The following is a 21,088-nucleotide window of genomic DNA, read 5'->3' as shown; positions in this document are numbered from 1 at the left end:
TTTCTTTACTTCCTTATCTTCCTCACTTCTTTTCTTCTTCCTTCGCTCATTTCCTTGTCTTCCTCACTTCTTTCCTCTTCCTTCACTCATTTCCTTGTCTTCCTCACTTCTTTCCTTCTTTCTCATTTCCTTCTCTTCCCCACTTCTTTACTTGTTCTTTCCTCACATCCTTCTCTTCCCCACTTCTTTACTTGTTATTTCCTCACTTCCTTCTCTTCCCCACTTCTTTACTTCTTCTTTCCTCAATTCCTTCTTTTCCTCACTTCTTTCCTTCTTCCTTTTAAAATCCCAGACCACAGATAAATTAAAAGACTTGTGTTCTGCAACGTTAGCAGCAGTTTGACAACTCAAAACTTCAATGTTTATATTGGTGGATTTAATGCTCTTATCCTTCGTCACTACTCTAACACTTGTCTTGTAAACCAGGAGGAAGTCCTGGAATTCCTGCTGCTCTGTGTGTGTGTGTGTGTGTGTGTGTTTGTCTCACCTGCAGACACAAAGAAGATCCCTGCGCTGAGGATGATGTTGTGGCGTGACTTGTAGAACTCACTGGCAGCTATACACAATCCTCCCATGAAGAGCAGGATGACACTGAGGATGGGGAAGATGCTGGAGGCTCGCACCGCACCTGGAAACCAGCGGAGGACAAAGAGTGAGGAGAGATGAGACCGCGTTCGCGTCATACGAAATCAGCAAAGTGTAAGACTTTTTAAGAGATTTTACCCAAACAGTTACAGTCACAAAATACAATCATGCCCAAATTTGCAGGTTCTTATGGCGTTTTTGAAATACCACAGAACGTGGTCGTGATTGGGCTCACGATCGCCGGCTGTCAGCAGTGCTGTCACTAAATCCACCAGACTCCTCTGTTAAATATTGACATTTTAGACATTTCCTTTGCTAAATGTTGGAGATTAACACATGTTTTCAGGCTCAGCTCGCTTGGAACCTTGTCAGAGAAGGAACCAAGTACCACATTTGCATTTAAGCATTTAGCAGACGCTTTTATCCAAAGTGACTTACAAAAGAGGAATACGCTACATAGAAGAAGTCTTGGAAAGAACTCGATTGGATCAGTGGACTGATAGAGGGTGAGAGTGCCGAGGTGGATCCAAGTGCAGGGGAGGGGTTAAGGTAAGTGCTAGGACAGAAGATGCTCTTGGACGAGCTGGGTTCTCAAGCTTCTTAAAGCTTCTTGAAGACCCCTGGAATGCCCCTGTTCTGGTAGCGCTCGGTGGGTCATTCCACCAGCGTGGAACAACACATGACAAGAGTTCTGGATTGTCTTGTGCGGGGTGTTGTCTAATGGAAGAGCAAAAACGGTCGTGCTAGAACGGTATAAAAGCACTAAATAGTAGCAGAGCAATCAATACACAGGACAACTGTCTTGTCAGGCCTCAATTCCAGATGTTTTTCAGCTTTAAAATCCTACGTCCAGAGTAAGAAGGATCACCAGAAGAGAGAAGACGACGCACGTTATAAACGGTTTCAGCATTTGCTCCTCGTGTGAGCACATCCTAATCAACACCCCATCAGGACTGTGAAAGACTCCATCAACACTGTCTACTGAGTGTGTATTCCCACAGTGAGCCTGTTATCCAACCTTATGTAATCACGCTGCTTGACTCTCTTTCTCTCTCTCTCTCTCCCCCCTCTCCCTCCCTCCCTCCCTCCCTGGTCCACGGAGTGAACTGGCTTCTTTGTGAACCACACAAGTCATAAAGGCTCTGGCTGTGGCCTCGGTGCAGAGACCTTGAAAAACCACAAACTGTGTCCTTGCAGCTAATTATCGACAAGCAAAGAAACAAACAGAAACAGCTGGAAACCGCTGTTATCTGTAGCCGTGGAGTGGAATGGTTCATGTTCCACTGTGTGGTTCGCTTGAAACGTGAGACTTGAGGTCATTGAAAGTGCTTGAATTTTGCACAAGAAAGACAAACTTTCAGACTTAACTAACGTTAATTTATTATTTAGATCCCTCATAAAGAAAACAAAAAGCTGTGAATTTTCTGCTCCACGCGGCCGCCGTCGCCGCCGCCGCCGCCGCCGTCAAACCCCTCTCACTTCATTCCCCCTCACAGTCAAAGTGCAAGACAATTTGAGAGATAAAGTGTTGTCCCCTCCGTCCCCTTTGAGCGACCAGAGGGGATTGTGGGGGTTTAGGGTTGCCGTTGAGGCGGGCTGATTAAATATTAAGTTGTCTTGAGAGTCGACCCTGAGCCTGTGTCCTGCTCTAAATGCATCACTCTGCTCATTAACCATGCAGACGGGGACGTGGTTTGTTCACACTGCATCACCTGGGTGAGAGTGCCACCTAACTGTCGTTTACAGAGACAAAAAGTTATTTATTGATTGTTGACGTTGGGGTTGTAGAATGTTTGTTTAGAATGCTTGTTTTTTTAAACCAGAAGAGGCCATATTTGGATGAGTTGGAAAAGTCCTTGAATTTGAGGGAATTGGTCTTAGAAAGTCTTCATAGTCCCTTGAATTTGAGGGAATTGGTCTCAGAACATTTGAGAAGTCCTTGAATTTGAGGGAATTGGTCCTGGAAAGTCCTTGAATTTGATGTGAACCAAGGTGTAGGAACCCTGTTAGAAAATATGATGCACGACTGATTTATCTGTGCAACAGAATAAAAAATAGTGTCAACATAACCAGTAATTACATCTTTTAGTCACGTTGACTGATTGTGATCTGGTTTATTTTACAGTTGCACCTTTATTTATTACAGCGAAAGCAACACTTATCTACTTTTAAATCCTGTGTAATGTATTATGTGAATCACACGGCAGCTGCTCTGTGCAGTGCGAGCGCCATGTCAGGTTTAAATGTTCTCCAGGTTTCCGGCACATTCAGGTGGTTTCAAGTCGTCTTTGAAGTCCTTCAGAGCTCCAGAGCTTCAGAGCTTCAGACACGGACGGCTGGACAAACAGACTGGAACTAACCAGTGGACGAGTGAGTGCAGAGGGGAAAAAAAAGAGACACATTCATATTGATTTGTTCATATTTTGAACTGCTGTTGACCTCCAGTTTAAACATCAGCCACCTCTGACTCTGACGATCATGTCACAAACAGAAGCCTGACCTGTTTCAGCTGCTCACAATGACTTTAAATGATCCCAAAGTTACAGTAAAATTAAAGATAATGTCAGTTTCAGCTTCAAAACTTGGTTTATATTCAGTGTAGGTCTTGACAAAGGTGATAATCTGACTGCATCTGGTGTTGCAGGATGAATAACAGATGTCTCACTCTAAAAAAAGGCTTTTGTTTCGCAGCTTGACTGTAGCCTCTAACATCCTAAGAATGTGTTTGCTGCTTCATCTCAAAACAAAAAAACAGCCTTTTTTTTCTCAGAAACTACAGTTTGTAAACCACTCAGGAGCTGCTGGTCCTCTGCTGCCTCCTGTGGTCACTTTGTGTCACTGAGGTCAATCTGAACAAACGATTTCAAACACCAGATTTTACAAAATAAGACATTTGAATTTACTGATGGAGGCAGCAGTGGATCAACAACTCCTGTGTGCTGTGATGTTAAAATCACTGATTTGCTCTGTGAGGTTTGGTGTGGGAGAGCGAGTGGTTTACAAACTTCAGTTTCCTGGTGAAAAAGTCTGTGAAACATAATTGTTTAGATACTGTAGGGATATGTTTTATTAGATGAGCCTTTTTGCTAAGTGGCTAAATTGCATATGTGGCTGGAGCTGCTTGATGTGTCCGTCTTCATGTCCAAATGTCTGGGGATGTCTCTCGAGCCACAGGTTGCAGAGCCCTGGTTTAGATGAAGGACGCAGCAAACAAACACTGTGACGCTGCAGAACAAAAGTTCCGCGCTGCAGCTTTAAACGGAGGATTCGTCACAAAGTGTGAAGCGTGTTCACTGTACATCTGTTCCACTTCACAGACGCCGGGTAAACGCAGATTATCTCAGCCAGGGTGACATGACTCTGACAGAGAGACGGCGAAACACGCTGTCAATCTCCGGCTGCGAGGACACGGCGTCCCCCCGTCCCCCACCGTCCCCCACCGTCCAGATGAAAGTGTTGACCTCTGCGCTAATAGCCGATGACAGTTTGTCGACCTCAGCGGTGGCTTGTGTTTCTGAAGCCCTGGCCTCGTCCCCCACATGAGAGGACGCTCCCGGGAGACGTGTGATTAGCACCGAGGTCGCCGTTTTGATTTGGGATGAGGTCGCGCGTCTCCTGTTTCTTCCCCCAGCGACGTGCACATTAGCGGGACAGCCAGTTAAGGACATTTTCTAAAGGCTGAGCACCGTTTGTCCTTCACTGCTCCTCATGTCTGCACTCCACGTTATAGTTTAATGTATTTTCTGATGTTGAAATAAAGGTGAATATTTGCCACATCCGAGCGTGAACAGCATGTTAGAGACAAGGGACCCACTGCCCGGCATGTTTTATGGCACTTATACCACAATAACCGTTAAATGGTTCGTATTCCTATCGTCTTGGTGACCACTCACAGCTGCTTTTACGCTGCAGTTTTTACCGTTCACACCCATTCACTCACACTTTCATACAGCGCATTCACAAGCTGCCAGCACAGCAACCAGGGGTTAAGTATCTTGCCCAAGGACGTGTGAAAGATGCTCTGGAAGTTGCTGTAGAAGACACTGTAGAAGATGCTGTAGAAGACAGTGGAGAAGATGCTGTAGAAGACAGTGGAGAAGATGCTGTAGAAGACACTGTAGAAGACAGTGAAGAAGACACTGTAGAAGACGCTGTAGAAGACACTGTAGAAGACGCTGTAGAAGACACTGTAGAAGACAGTGGAGAAGACGCTAAAGCTCTAGAAGACACCGTGGAAGACGCTGCAGAAGACACTGTAGAAGAGACTGTAGAAGACACTGTAGAAAATGCTGTAGGAGACACTAAAGCTCTGTAGAAGACGCTGTAGAAGACGCTGTAGAAGACGCTAAAGCTCTGTAGAAGACACCGTGGAAGACGCAGTAGAAGACAGTGTAGAAAATGCTGTAGGAGACGCTGTCAAAGACGCGGTAGAAGACAACGTAGAAGACACTGTGACTCCACTCAGTTTGGCATCAGTCACTTCGTTTTCCAGGACTTCATAGATCCTCCTCAACGTGGGCGGGGTCTCCATTAGATGTTTCTCTGCTCTCACACACACACACACACACACACACACACACACACACACACACACACACACACACACACACCTGATTCAAATGAATGGCTCGTTTATGAGGCTCTTGCAGAGCTTGATGATGAGCATGTGAATCAGGTGTGTGTGTGTGTGTAAGAGTGTGAGCAGAGAAACATCTAGAACATGCAGGGCAGTCTTTCATAGCGACTTCTACATCTACTGCCTCTTCACTCATGCAACAGAAAGGTAAATCTAAATATAAAAAAAAAGTTTGTGGTCAGCAATTGGTGGCCCGTGGACCAAAACTGGCCGCCAGCATCAGTATCTGGGCCCAGCAGACGATTTAACAAATCTGGTCTTCAATTATACCGTTAACTTTAAAATAAAAAAGTAATAACACTGCTGTATGTGTTCATGTGAACATACATGTGAATGAACATGTTCTGTCTCTCTCTTCACACCTTATCTCTCCGTTCACTCGTTCATTGACAGGGTTGATTCCCCCAGTTGTGAATGTGCTGATGTGCAGAACTAGGTCATGCTAATCAGGTGCCTTTAGCTCCCGGGCACATTGATTTAATACTACAAATGCTTATTAATCTCCTCCTCCTCCTCCTCCTCCTCCTCCTCCTCCTCATCACTGAGCCCTTGCACCGCCCTCGTCCTGAACACGATGTTTGCGATATTTGCAGAACAAGAGCATGAACAGACAAAAGTACCAAGAATAACAAATAAATAAAACTACAAAAATGAAGTCAAATGGGAAAAAAAATATGACAAAAATGACAAATAATGAATAGGGAAATGCAGCTGATGTTACTAAAAAGTAAGCATTGCTGTTTTGTGTATATATGTAAATAATTTATTACTCTCTTAACTTGTTAAGGATAAAAAAGGTCCACTTCCAATAAACTGTGATTAAAAACTTTTTTCCTGCATAAATCCCTTAAACAACGACCAAACATTCAATCATTTTGAGGATTTTAACATTTTAGCCAGTTTGATTACATTGTCACTGTTGTTGATGGAGAAACATAATAATTGAGTTATTTTCCATACATCAAATGTTTGGTGGCTGGGGGATTTTTTTTTCCTGTCTTAGATATGCAAAGATTAGCCAAAAATAGTTGCATTATTAGTTTTTGTGTAGCATCAAATTTAAAATTTACTACCTTCTTAAGTCATGAAGGACAAAAATGTCCACTTCCAAAAACTGCTATAAAAATATTACAGATCTGTCTTTTTGGGTTAAATCTTTTGATCAACTTCAGTCATGATCAGAACTATCATATGTTGAATAATTATCAGTATGGACAGTTATTTTTCCATATAACAAATGTTGGGGAGGCTGGGGGATTTAACGTTTAATGTGATTTTAGCGTTTTGGTTTTCTACTCGAAAACAGAGGTGCCGTTTGTAGATATTTTTGTTATTCAATTCTCAAAAGTAGCATTTTCAAACCTGCATAGCTTAAGTGTGAGGATAGCGCCATCTTCTGACAATGCGAACATGACAACTGAGAACCACTGCCTGTCTTCAACACACACACACACACACACACACACTCCTCTGTACCGCCTCTTCATTCACAGTTAATAAGATATAAAGTTAGAGTGCTATCACTCACACGGTTGACCAGGACAAAAATGATTGGGTTTTAATTTATTAGGCCCCGTGTCTGTGTGCTGTGTGTGTGTGTGTGTGTGTGTGTGTGTGTGTGTGATTGTTTATATCAGTCAATGGATTCCTTATTTGTTACCGCCGATACCGCGAGAAGAACATTCCGCTCAATGTCACCGTGACCAAGCGGAAAACACCTGCTAAATCAACGCTGTATTTTTACTGTCACCACAAAGATTTTACACAGGATGTGACCTTCTGACAACCTCATCACAGCTCATGTGAAGCCCCGCCCCCCTCCACTCCACACACACACACACACACACTAACTGGTACTAGTAGAGGCCACTGGTGCTGGTTGACGAGTCGGGGATTCTTGTGGCCCCGCCCTGCTCTGCCCTACAAGCCGCCCTGTCCTGCCCCAGACCCATTGATTTTATCGGGCGACACCAAAGTTCAGACGAGCGTCCAGTCTGCTGCGCGGCCTCGGGGTGAAACAGGCGGTGACAGGGCCTGCCCTTCCATCGCCAATGTCAGTGAATACTCTCACATGAACGTATGAAAAGAGTCAAACGTTCACGCAGAAATACCACAGAAAAACGTGCACAGGTGGAGTAAAACTTGGCCCGGGATTATTTTTTGTTCATCTTCACAGCCTTAGTTAATCTATGGATTACACTTAATAAAAGTCATCAAACAAAGTGTTTCCTATTTTAAAGAAGGAGCCAAATCCCCAACAACACAGTAGAAGTAGAAATAACGTAAGGTAAAAATAAATAATATGTAAACAAGACAAACAACAAGAGCTAAAACCAACTCGTAATCCTACAAGGAAACCCTTAAAAGTTGTGAGAACAAGACAAAATTTCCTCACAAAGATAGACAGACATAATGCATTCCCTAACCCACTTACCTTAACCATCACAACTAAAGGCCTAAACCAAAAACTTAACCTTAACCTGACCCTAATCTAAACCTTAAAATTGGGTTTGGATAATCCTAAAATCAACACTAAGCATAAAAAAAGCCCTTAAATGTTGTAAGAACCAGAAAAATGTCCTTACAAGGTCTTGGTTTTAGGTTAGGTCAGTAGTAGTTATGGTTAAGGTTCAAGTAATGTCCCCTGAAGTCATGGCAACCATGACACCAAGTCTTTCCATTGTCCACTCTACTCTGTCTGGTGATGTGTCCTCAGTTTTTGCATGTATGGGAGAAAATGTCTGTCCCTTTATTTGTGTTTTTTTCTGATATTAAACTGAAGTTCATAAACCACTCACTCTCCCACGCCAAAGTCCATAGAGAAAATCTGCGATTTTAGCTCACAGGCACACGGGAGCTGCTGGTCTACTGCTGCCTCGTGTGGTCACTTTGTGTCACTGAGATAAATCTAAAAAGAGGATTTCAAACACTGAAGTCACAAGATAAGACATTTGAACGTAGTGACAGAGGCAGCAGTAGATCAACAACTCTTGTATGCTGTGGTGTTAGAATCACTGATTTTCTCTATGAGGTTTGGTGTGGGAGAGTGAGTGGTTTACAAACTTCGACATAGACTTAAACCCTGTCCCTGGTTGGTTCCCGGCAATGGCTGCACAAACCAAAGACCCCCCCCCCAGTAAAAGGTCACTCCCACCCATTTAAACGGCCTCATCGTGTGACTCATCATGGTCGCCTATGACAGTAGATGCTGTACGACTGACATGATGTATCACCGATGTGAGGGTGACCAGAGCGAGAGACGAAGACGGCGACTCCGAGAGGAGCCTGACCTATATAAGAAAGAGGCTGAAATATTTATGGATGTCAGTGTCCTAATTGGCAAACCGCTGGGAGTCGTGTGGGCTTCTCCTCCAATCAGAGAGTGGGAAGGTGATAACACATGCGCACACACGCACACACACACACTGGTCTGGTGGTCAGAGTGTAGCTGCTGCCCGGCGACCAGGACGTCCCACCTGATCCTGAGAACTGTAGATTGGCTGGATGAAACCCTTCTGTTGGCAGAAAATTCACGAGAATGTGTACATGTCATTACGGTAGAACCTCAAGGCCGCATTGCGCGCTGCATATCGCAGACCCTGGTATACTTGCAAGTTAGGGTCCTGGAATATCCCACTTCACCATCGGACGGCAGTACAACTCCGGACACAGGGAATAGAACGCCGCATTCCTACCAAAGAAGAAGAGGACGATGCGACAACTCCCTTGGACACTACTGGTTCTTGAGGCTCCCAGATGAAAGGCCTGTTGGGGCAAGGTCACCAGGTCAAGGATTGGGTGACTGTCCTTGGCGATGACTTCTTCTGTTGTCGAAATGTTTTTTTCTGTTTGGTGGGCAGGGCTTAATACTCCACCTACTGGTGGATCGGAGGTTCAGTTTCCACATGCGCTGCTGTCCACGAGCACCCAACGCCGTGCTCTTTGTGTACGGTTCCAAAATCTGGGTTCCTCGTGCAGCCTGTGCCTTGCGCGGAAGTATACCAGGGCTTTCAGGCCTTCCGCCAGAACGAGCGTCCAATCACAGACAAAGATTCACCAGCGCGTCACACATTTGTGACGTCAGCTTCTTAGCACTGTGATTCCTAAACGGTTGAATAACTGCTAGATATGGAAAGTGAAAGTTATCTTGGGGAAAAAAGAACTCACTCACTGAACATTTTCTGACAATTCTACAACCATGAAATCAAAACTAAATCCAGGAGGCCTGGATATCATGAAGGTTTTTTCCAGTTATGTCACTTTTAATGGCCAGAAAAAAACACAAATTGAGAAAAAAACAGCACAACAATGTTGAAAAAAAACTGTCATCCCAAGGTCACAAAAATCCCACGTGTATTTGTTGTGTTTTTGTAAATCTAAAAAGAGAAGTTATGATATGAGAAGTGCAGAGAACTCCTGGCAGACCTTCAAACCTGTCACACAACGCTGTAATGAAATGACTGGAGGGAAAAAAAAGGAAAATCCAATCACTGTAATGTGTTACTAACTAATGTGTTACTGCCCAGCACTGACTGTAATGAAAAGCTCCATTTATATTCTGGGCTTGTGCAGCGTGTGTGTGTGTGTGTGAGCAGTGATGAGAATATCCAAAGTCAGGAATCAGATGTAATATCTCCGTGCTCCGTGTGGATCCACAAATCGATGACAGCGTCTCAAGCAGTGACAAAAGTTTTTCTGTTTTTCACATTAATTAAAGCTGTCGGAATAGAAATCACTCGGGATCAGAATGACAGAATTGTCATTGACATTTAAATTCTTGTTTTGCTGAATGTGGACTATAAGATGAAGGGTGGGGACATGTGAAAGACCAAAAAACATCCCACATACGGCTCAAATCATACTTTCCACACCCACACACATCCACGTTATGTAAATATCATCAAAGATTGGCCTCAGTGACACAAAGTTACAAAACAAAGCGGCAGTAGAGCAGCAGCTCCTGTGTCCCCGCGAGCTAAAAACGCAGATTTTCTCTATGGACTTAGGTGTGGGAGAGTGAGCAGTTTACAAACTTCTGTTTACAGTAAAAACTATTAAGATATTAAGTCAACTTTCCTTGCTTGAATACCATTATTTATATCCCGTATATTTCCGTGTCACTGTTTATCACACAACAGTGGAGCAGTGTTGTAACCAAGGCAGCGCCGCTATCTTGCATCTATTGCTTCCCTGTGACAGTGACCATGGAAACAGCTGCCCCCAGCATCAGTTAGCTACACTGTCCCAGCAACTGAGACAAGTGACCGCATCAAACGCTGTCCCAAACACATCCGCCGGCCAATCACAGGAGAGCACGGCTCAAACGACACTAACCGCAGTGCACGGTTGTGAGCATCATCTGAGCAACATGTGAGCATCATCTGAGCAACATCCGAGCAACATCTGAGCAACATCTGAGCATCATCTGAGCAACATCTGAGCAACATCTGAGCATCATCTGAGCAACATCCGAGCATCATCCGAGCATCATCTGAGCAACATCTGAGCATCATCTGAGCATCATCTGAGCAACATCTGAGCATCATCTGATCAACATCCGAGCATCATCTGATCAACATCTGAGCAACATCTGAGCATCATCTGATCAACATCCGAGCATCATCCGAGTATCATCCGAGCAACATGTGAGCAACATCTGAGCAACATCTGAGCATCATCTGAGCAACATCTGAGCAACATCTGAGCATCATCTGAGCAACATCTGAGCATCATCTGAGCAACATCTGAGCAACATCTGAGCATCATCTGAGCAACATCCGAGCATCATCCGAGTATCATCCGAGCAACATGTGAGCAACATCTGAGCAACATCCGAGCATCATCTGAACTGCTATGGCTGATCTTTTTGGACTGGCATTGGAAAACGGGTTTGTCAGGTGTCTCCGTTGTCTTGCTTGCACAAAGGAAAACGGAGCAGAAATCAATGGGTCTGTGTTTACAGGTTACACACAAGCGACTGTAACACTGTCTGTGAAAACAGACGAGCTGTTTGCCGGAGAGGAGAAGGAGAGGGAGAGGAGAGGAGAGGAGAGGAGAGGAGACACAAAAATAACACACAAACTGTCGAAGAAAAGGAAGACGTGATACTCACGTAAGAAGTACTCGGATGGATCCGCTGCATGATCTGTGTCCTCGGGAAAGTGGTCTATCTGTTTACACATTCCTTTGAAGTTTCCTGTGGGGGGGGGGGGGGGGGGGGGGTCAGAGGAGAGAGAGAGAGAGGGATCAGCTGAGTTAATACAAGACAGAAACTGTTACATCATCCATAAAAATCGGAACTCCAGATCCTCTATCAGTCCATCACAGGGACACATAAAGACAAACAACCATCCACTCTCACACCTACAGTCAGTTTAATGTCCAAATTTTACCTAATCACCATATTGCATGTTTTTGGACTGTGGGAGAAAACCGGAGAACCCGGAGAAAACCCACACACACACACGGGGAGAACATGCAAACTCCACGTTCTGACGGGGGTCACAAACCCGGGCCTACTTTCTGCCACTACACCAACCGTGTGGCCCATACGGCACCATCATTTACAAAGTCGACTGTGCGTCCTGTCGCCATCGCTGACGGCCATGTTTCCACTGAGAGTGAGTGTCGGTGTCTTGCGCTGGTTCTCGGTTCTCAGAGTTTGTGCTGCTCACACAGACGCAGACAGGAAGCTCTTCAGAGAGAGCAGAGCCTGAGCGTCGAGCTTCTCCTGCAGCAGGTGGCAGCTTGTAAACAAGAGCAGTGCAGCTGGTGCGACCTGGAGCCGCTCCAGCGCTCGTACACAGGGAACCTCATCCTCTTAATGCTCATTCATTTGGCCGACACCTCGCCGTCCAGCCGCTCCGTCCATTCAGGAAGCAGCGCGCTGACTCCCCTCCCTCCTCCCGCCCCCTTTTCCCTCCCGTCTGCTCTTCTCCACCTCCCTCACTACGGTGGAGTCCAGCTCAATGTCACCATGGCACGGGCACTTCCTGGTTTTCAATAAACCAGTGTGACTTGTTCACACATGCAGCGTGAGCCACGTTAACCAGAGGCGCTCTCAGACTCCGAGGGCCCCCAGGCAACAAAGCAACTTGGGGCCCTTTTACCATCACCTGCACACTACAAGCCCTCAAAATACATAATCAAATATTCTTTATACAGACTTTAATATCAGATGACTCAGGGCTTCCACTCACAGGTCAGACAAGGAACTGGCTCATGTTTGTCAGAAGGGGGCCCCATCAAGGTGGTTTTGATGTAGCTGCATATTGGTGGGTTTTTAGGGGATTCATGGATGTTATAACACAGGAGTCTACCCCTTGTTTGACATCAAATTCAAGGACTTTCCAGGAACATTTCCCTCAAATTTCCAGGACTAGAATGTGCTGTCATAGCTTAAGATAGAAGACAACTTGTAAAATCTCGTCTTTGCCCATGATGGCGTCCACTTTTATTCATTTGCAGCACACTCTGCCAAATCAATAATAATAATATTGTTATATTAGGGTTAGGGTTGCCACCAACAATAATAATAATAACAATAATAAGTTATAATAAAAATAATACAAACATGAACAGGTTCTTTTGTGGCCATGCCACAGACAGCAGAAGGAAGACGTAATGGGAAAGGGCACAGAGAGATAAATACAGGAAGGACGGGGGAGTAGAGTGGTTCTGAAGGACGGAGGTGGAATACATCAAGTTTAAGTGTCACAGTTTTTACTGCTGAGCCATGAAAAAGCCACGAGACTTTAGTTCCTGTGTCGGTGGCAGTTACGTACTGCAGCTTTAAAATAAGATGGGGGGGGGGGGGGGGGGGGGGGGGGGGCACAGAAAGATTACTTGTTTACATATGACTACACTGAGCACTGTGTGTGTGTATGTGAAACACAGGTGTCCCCGTCCACAGTTGTGCGATTTGTAACAACAGCTGTGGAGAGTGGCTTGTTGGGGGGGGGTTCAATTAGCCCGCTGAAAGATTTATGTGACACTTAACTGCTCCGAAACGCTCCTTTCTCTTGTAAGAACATGTAAACTCAGCAGGCTGCTAACTGCTTTATAATGACACTTTCATTTCAGAGACCGGGTCCCCGTGTGGGCCGGAGCACAGGACCCGGGGGGGTCGAGGAGTGAGCGGCGCGTGGACGTTAAAGCGGCAGGCAGAGGTGTTACAGCGGCGGCTCGGCTGTGAGGTCAGAGCACTCAGCGCTAACAGAGAAACACTGTTTCACGTTTACGAGACCAGCTCATGTTCAATATGTTCTTGTTTTATCGCATCTCTACCGATAACTCTTGCATTTCTTATCCAAACAACGTCAAAGTCACACACTGGTGTCCTTAGGAAGTCACCTAAAAAGTGGTCGATGTTTTAGACGTGGTAGACGGTTTGAGGGCTGTGACCGATGGATGCGTAATGTGACGTCGCAACAAAACTGAATACCACACAAGAGACAACAATGGAGGAAGACCAGCAGCTCTTCTATTCCTGCTCGGTTTGTGACCGAGTGTATGTACGAGAGTAGACTGCAGGCGCTGAAGAAATGTTTTTCTGTCACCCAATCAGCTGCCGACCCTAACGTAAGAAGCTACATGGAAGAGGTATTGGGAAGAAATGTAATAGATAAGAACAGTGGACTAATAAAGGGTGAGAGTGCAGGGGAGGGGGTGAGGTAGGTGCTTGGACAGAAGATGCTCTTGGAAGAGCTTCTTAAACCAGCGTGGAACGACACATGAAAAGACAAGGGTACACCACGGGAAAGGGGCCAAAGAATGGAACAGTTGGTGTTGGATAGTTTGGTACTATTCCAAATGGAAACACAACTGTACTGTACCAAACTGTACCGCACTGTACCATTCTGTGGGAACATAGCTTTAGAAACCGCGAAGGAACATGAAGCTGCATCGAGTCCGAGAGGTCTGGTGGAGCAGGGCCGTGAAGACATTTGTAAACAAAGTTATCCTTTAGGATTTAGCATTTTAAAGTATTTTCTGTAACACACTTGAGGATGAACATGTCGCTCAGATAATTAGAAAATACATTATATGGACAAAAGTGTTGAATTCACGTGTTTCTCTCAGACTTTGGTCACTAGGCCTCTTGTCTCCAAGGAAGGACAAACTTCACGCTTCAGTGTCTTTGTGTCTACAGTTTGAGACCAACATGACTGTGTCCCCATGCACAAAGCAAGGACTATAAAGACATGGTTTGACTTTGACTTTGGTTGCAGAAGAACTTGACTGAGTCACACAGCCAGAGTCCTGACCTTTAGGATGAACTGGAACAGAGATTGTGAGCCTTACACCTTCTCGTCAGTGTCTGACCTCATCAATGCTCTACAAAGGGAATGGACACAAATTCACCATAGAAACACTTCAAAACCGTGAGGAAAGTCTTCCAAAAAGAGTGGAAGCTGTTATAGCTGCAAAGCAAGGACCAACTCCACATTAAAGTCCTGTATATGTATTTGAGCATTGGTGTAATGTCCCAACACCTTTGTCCATGTCGTGTACATGAGTCTGTCGAGTTTTGTGATATATCGGTGGATCTCTGTGGATTTAAAGTGACCGTGAACTCTGGCAGGGTCCCGTTTATTTGCTCCCCATTACCTTTCATCTTTGCCTGCCAACATGGCGGTTCATAAAACACTGAGCCACGTTTGACTCAAGCCTGATGCAGGAGGGCTCTTTTTAGGGTTTCTGCCCTTCGTCTCATGGTCCACGTCCACGTCCACGTTCAGTGGAACAAGAATGAAGACAGAAGACAGTTCTGTCATCTGTCATCTGGACGCTGTTACAGCTGCAAAAGAGGGACCAGGTCCATAATAAAGTACTGAATATTATTAATAGTCATCTGAATGTATCTATCTATCTAATAATAACGGTCGGGCGTCCCAATACTTTTGTCCACAGTGTTTGAACAAACAGTGGACAAATCTGAGAGAGAGAGAAATCCAGGTCAGGTCCACCTACACATGAAACATCTCCACCAGCAACATCACCGCGCTCAGACGAGAGAGGTTTTATGAGACACAAACATGGAGGAGGTGCAGTGGAGGGGGGAAGAGGAGGAGGAGGAGGAGGGGTCACTCTTATCTGAGTGGGAGGTACAGTTTAAAAGCGAGACAGAGATTCAAGCTCGCGTCTGATTCGTCAGTGGGCGGCACTTTCTAAAAGTTTTCCAGGCTGAACCTGAGTGCGTCAACATCCCCTTCCTCCTCCTCCTCCTCCTCCTCCTCCTCCTCCTCCATCCTCTGTCCCTGCGGCTGCTGTTGCCATGTGGACCTCAGAACCATTCGCTTCTGGTTGCCGTGGTTACAGCTAACTGGGGCTCCGCTGAGGACAGAGAGCCGGTGAGGTGTCATTAACCTCAGGATGACACAGCAGCTTCACTTTATACGTGACGTAAGACAAGTTTCAACATGTGGCCGGGATTTGAATTATTATTATTATTGTTACGCGTTCAACTGCACCCAAACTGTACCCCTGACCTTTGACCTGGAGATAATAGGTCCACAGAGGAAGAGCGGGAGGGTTTTTACTCTAACATCTTCAGAGTCATTGTGATGGTTAAATATCGTGTCTCCACTGCCCCCTACTGTTTGTTAGTGGAACACCAGCCATGCAAAATCTGGGGGCCGCCGCCGACCCTGAGACCTCAGAATCAGGAGGTTTCGCAAAGAAACACACACACACACACGCATCCAGGTATCGGCGTTAAGATCGAGAGGCGATATTGTTATTTTAGACGTTCATCGCAGCAGAGAAAACCGTTATCGGTGAAATCGACTGTGTGATCGAGCAAGGGAGGGGCAACGCTCGAGGTAAACATCGGACCGGCTTTTTTAGAATGGTGAGAACTGGAGAAACACGCATTAAAAACGGATGCCGACCGTTAAACTCACGGACATGGACTTGTGTTCGCCGGCTCTATTGAAAAAAAAGGCGAAGGAAGGGGTGGAGCATCAGTGATGAGTTTTTAAATGAGGTAGATGATGGACGGACGGATGGAAGTTTACAGTGGCGTTCTCGAAATGTCTTCTGCAGGCGAGGTTCTGTTTCCTGTCGGCAGACGGAAAATGAAACCATACGTAAGTTGCTTTCCGCAGCTATAAAATAACATGTACTGTAGTTCTAGGATGGGGGGCGGGGCCCAGAGAGGCGGGGCACAGAGAGGCGCAGACTCTGAGCACACGTCCTTTCAGGTCAAACACATTTAAGTGACATGATGGCGCTGAAAAATCCACTGGAGGGAAATGACTGCACTGCGGCGGCGTCATGTTCTCTGTTCTCACACACACACACACACACACACACACGCATGAAGGTAATGGGTTCACGCACATTCCAGCTCTGACATCTCGTCTGTGCGTACGAAGAGTCGCTCCCAAACAGCGGCGACAAGAGCCCTAATCGCCTTATTCATCTTCATAATCACACCTTATTCATCCTTATAATCACTATATTCATCTTGGTAATGACCTTGTGAATGCGGGAGGCCCTGCGTGCTCTCTCTCGTTGCCCTCACACACACACACACACACACACACACACACACACACACACACACACAGATGTAGCTGGTCCATCTCAGGCTGTGAAAACAGGCTTTTTTCATGTCAAACGCCGCGGTGCCGCTGCTGCAGCGTGACGACTTAAAGACACAGCGAAGCGACAGACGCGGCGTCTCTAAACTCAACTCTTTCATAGTGAAGTGGAATATTTGTGGGACAGGCCTGTAATTTTCAGCAGGCATCAAAAAAACAAAAAAACAAATCTGAAATTGCCAGAGGACGTGAACAAAGTCTGCGGGTTCACGCCCAGCTCCGCCCACGCCGCACTTCACCCCGTGTCGTGGAAGCAGACGAGGAAGGAGGGAAAGGCCAGAGCTTAATATACTCCTGCTTCTGACCTCATTCATTTGTGATTTATGGATGTGAAAGCGATGAAAAGCTCACCTGGACACTTGGACACTTGGACACGGAGGATATGGCTGGTGTCAGAGACACAAGGAAAAACAGATTTGAACCATTTAACAAAAGGATCAGCGCTTGAACTCACATTTTTGTTACTAAAAGCTAATGTTTGTGAACTGCTCACTCTCCCGCACCAAACCTCATAGAGAAAATCAGTGATTTTAACACCACACACACACTGCTGCTTCCATCACAAGTTCAAATGTCTTATTTTGTCACTTGAACATTTGAAATCCTGCTTTCAGATTTACTTCAGTGACACAAAGTGACCACACGAGGCAGCAGTAGACCAGCAGCTCCTGTGTCCCCTAAAATCACTGATTTTCTCTATGGACTTTGGTGTGGGGAATAATAATTTCCCAGAATGCACTGGTATCAGAGTCGAGTGTTTGTTTCACGTGTTTAGAGTTTAAATTTTTTTATTGTTAAACGAGATCAGATTGGTTGAGTGTGAAAAAACCCACAGATGAGTCAGAATGACTCGCCTCTGACAAAGCTGACCTTGTGTCTTCACCAGTGAGACGTCTGTGGACGTCCTCCTGAGACAATGTGGAGAAGAATCCGTCACCTGTGAACCTCCGCCACCGCCGTCACTGTTTTCTAGACTTTTCTCTTCTGTATTTATAGTCGGACGCCCAGTTCACATGTAGGTGGGTATTTATGAAAAGTCACACTAACTTCTCAGACTCAACTCAAAGTCTGAGTTCCGACTTACAAATGGACTAATACGAGAGCTTTTCTTGTGCGCACTTTGCTGCTTAATGACATGACTATTAGGGCCCGAGCCACGAATGACAGGGCCCAAAATGTCTCCTGGCAGGAATTTGTGCGAGGAACCTATTGTTAATCCTTCAGATTATTATTCTATCTGTGGCTTTGCGGTCATTTTTGAGGGAGTTGACTCTTGAAACTTTGCATGGAGGTCAGGTCTGGTGTTAGTGCGATATCGGCATAGTTCCCGGATCCGTGCGTTGCTCACGGGCTCTATAGCGCCCCCTAAGGTAAAAACAGAGGCAAAATTGGCGGACAAAAAAGTTGAACGTAACCATGGCCTCAACTCAACAAGAAGGAGGCCATTTGGAATGTTGACGATTTGCACCCCACGTAAATGAGCAAACTCGTAACATAAAACATAACAATAAAAAAAAATTATACGAGCCAATTTATACGAGACACATCACAGGTGAATGGCATACATTGAGTTACACTGAATTTCCCGAAACTTGGCGGGAAGATGTTCTAGACCAAGACGAACAAAAAAAAACCATGACCCCAAGTCAACAAGAAGTCAACCATTTTGGAATATTGGCGTCCATTTTTGGGATTTGCACCTTCTGTAAATGAGTGAGACGCATCAAAGGTGAAAGGTTTTGCAGATTCAAAAGTGAGGTCAGGGAACTTTTGCACTCCCCGACCTGTGTGGGGACGCGAGGGCCCTATCATGACTGCATGCAGTCCTAGTTTATTATTCTAATTGCTCTTTTCTGAGGTTTAAGTGTTAAGAGTTTCCCCAAATTTCACCACAATATCAGGCGTGAAGACAAGTGAACATATAATAAACCCTTTGTTTTATTAAGAAGAGCAAAAGATTTGGATCATCTACATCAGAAGTTTGTGTTTCTAGACTGACTCCCAAAAACAGCCTTTCAATTCAACTGGATGGTGACCGTGGAGTTTGTTTTACTCCACAGTCTGTGGAAGCGTCACACTCGCTTCACTTTCTCTTTAATAACCGGAGGAATGTCCTGCTCTCTGCGCCGGCCCGCAGATGTGACGATGACGATGATGAAGATGTAGGTGGTGCTCACTGACCACAGCGCCGCGGCGGTCGACCTTTGCCCTCTGTGATTTATGCTGCACGTCCAGGAAGTGAACTCACACACAGCGCGGGCGAGCAGAGCGGGACGGTCGCGGCGCGTCGTAAATCCTTCGCTCCTATAAACACGCCCATTTAAATCAAGCGCTTTCCCAAACGCCGTTAATAACAGCAGGGACACGCTCAGATGAGAGGGGGGGTGGGGCCGAGAGCGGAGGGTCACAAATCAAAGGCAGTCGATGCAGCCGCTTCACCACAGTGTAACACCCTTTACTGCGACTCATCTTTTATATAATGTATTCATTTATTTAGTTAGGGACAATAATGTAGTTTAACACTGTTCCACGTCAGCGTCTGTGAGACACAAACAGACAGAACGCGTTAAATTAAACGCAAATGTTTCAAATCTGTTGCCATTCTTATGACAACAAAGGATTTATTATTAAGATATTTGTGGTGTGGAGCAGTTTTTACAGACAAACACTTAGTGAAGACACATCACAGACATAACCCTTACCCCTTCCCCTTACCTTAACCTTAAACTTAACCTTAACCAACACAACTACTCCCCATATTGCATGTTTTTGGACTGTGAACCCACAAAACTCCACACAGACCAGGTCCTTGTTCTGACCGGGGTCGCACACACACAGAACTGCATAATGTTCCTACAGAGATGGATGTTATTGGACCTCACATTGATCTAAGTACAAGTCTACACACACACACACACACACACACACACACACAGACGTCTGCCAACAGTGTATCAAGTTTTATCGACACGTCGTCCAGAGCCAAATGCTTCACCTGATAGTGACCGTCGTCGCTCCACGTTATGATGCAGGGAACACAACTCTCACAGCTGTTTATTAAACATAAATAAATAAATAAACAAGAATAATCATATTACTTTCCGACTTTCTGATTTTAATCTCAGAATTCGTGTTTACTGACTATAATTTCAGAAATTATAAAACCTAAAAGTCTAACTCTTTACGTGACTGAACTTTGACTCAGCTGCACCTAAACCGCTCCACACCTTTATCTCCAGGAGGATTTGAATAATTGCGTCAGTGTCCTGTGTTTTTCCTGAGAAGTGCTGACCTCAGCAGAACTCCAGCAGATAAAAGGTCGTTCAGGGAGAGATAAGCAGCAGCAGCAGCAGCAGCAGCAGCAGCAGCAGCGGCTTCCGATAAAAGGTGACGCGAGGTGAGAGTAGTTACACACAAGATGATGATTAAAATGATGGGAGGAGGTCAGGCAGCTGGGTGAGGAGGGGGGAGGACCGGGAGAGGGCGGTGACTAATGCTGGTTTACTGTTAACACAATATCTCATACCCACTTTACAAATCTCTCTCTCAGTGTTACAATTCCGACTTTCTGATTTTAATCTCAGAATTCCGACTTTCTGATTTTAATCTCAGAATTCCCACTTTCTGATGTTAATCCCAGAATTCCAATTTTCTGATTTTAATCTCAGAATTCCGACTTTTTGATTTTAATCTCAGAATTGCAACTTCCTGATTTTAATCTCAGAATTCCAATTTTCTGATTTTAATCTCAGAATTCCAATTTTCTGATTTTAATCTCAGAATTCCAAGGCACGTTTTTTTGTCGCCTTTTAGTTTCATTTGTGAAACTGAGCGTTTCCGTGCAGCTGAAAACAAAAGAGACATGAGGATCCTGACATGAACCAGTTACCAGCTCTTACATAGCACTTTTCCTTTCAAAATAAAAGCCACTAACGTTGGCTCATATAACATTTTTGACAAATAACACAAATAGCATTGACTCTGTATCTTGTTAAGTAAAATACATTCGCCGTTTCCACGAGTGTCGTTAGCGGGAACAGGAAGTAGTCACACTTCTGCACACGTACAGAATAAGGACACATGACTCACTTTGTTTACGCCGCCATGTTGGCAGGAAAATGAACAACTCCAGTTCTGGTTTCAAGCTCCACAGAGATTGAGCAACGATATCGCAGAAACTGACGGACTGAATCTATCTGACCCTTATATACTGCCCCCTGGTGCTTTTCACCAGTATGGAAACAGCCAGAGTGGACATTAT

The 21,088-nt window shown here is 45.2% G+C and overlaps 1 protein-coding gene across 1 annotated transcript in view; it reads right to left on the bottom strand.

Annotated features, from left to right (window-relative positions):
• The window catches only part of cacng2a (calcium channel, voltage-dependent, gamma subunit 2a), a 40,653-nt gene that overhangs the window by 2,767 nt on the left and 16,798 nt on the right, over positions 1-21,088 (bottom strand). Inside the window, exons 2-3 of the mRNA XM_058652677.1 lie at positions 11,334-11,417; positions 488-628 (exon numbers count right to left, since the gene is read on the bottom strand). Of these exons, the coding sequence (XP_058508660.1) occupies positions 488-628; positions 11,334-11,417 (225 nt within the window). The remainder of the gene's footprint in view (positions 1-487; positions 629-11,333; positions 11,418-21,088) is intronic.

The sequence above is a fragment of the Solea solea genome, chromosome 16, assembly GCF_958295425.1.
Source record: "Solea solea chromosome 16, fSolSol10.1, whole genome shotgun sequence".
Taxonomy (NCBI): Eukaryota; Metazoa; Chordata; class Actinopteri; order Pleuronectiformes; family Soleidae; genus Solea; species Solea solea.
Note: the sequence above shows the minus strand (reverse complement) of the source record. Positions and strands in the feature narration are given on the sequence as shown.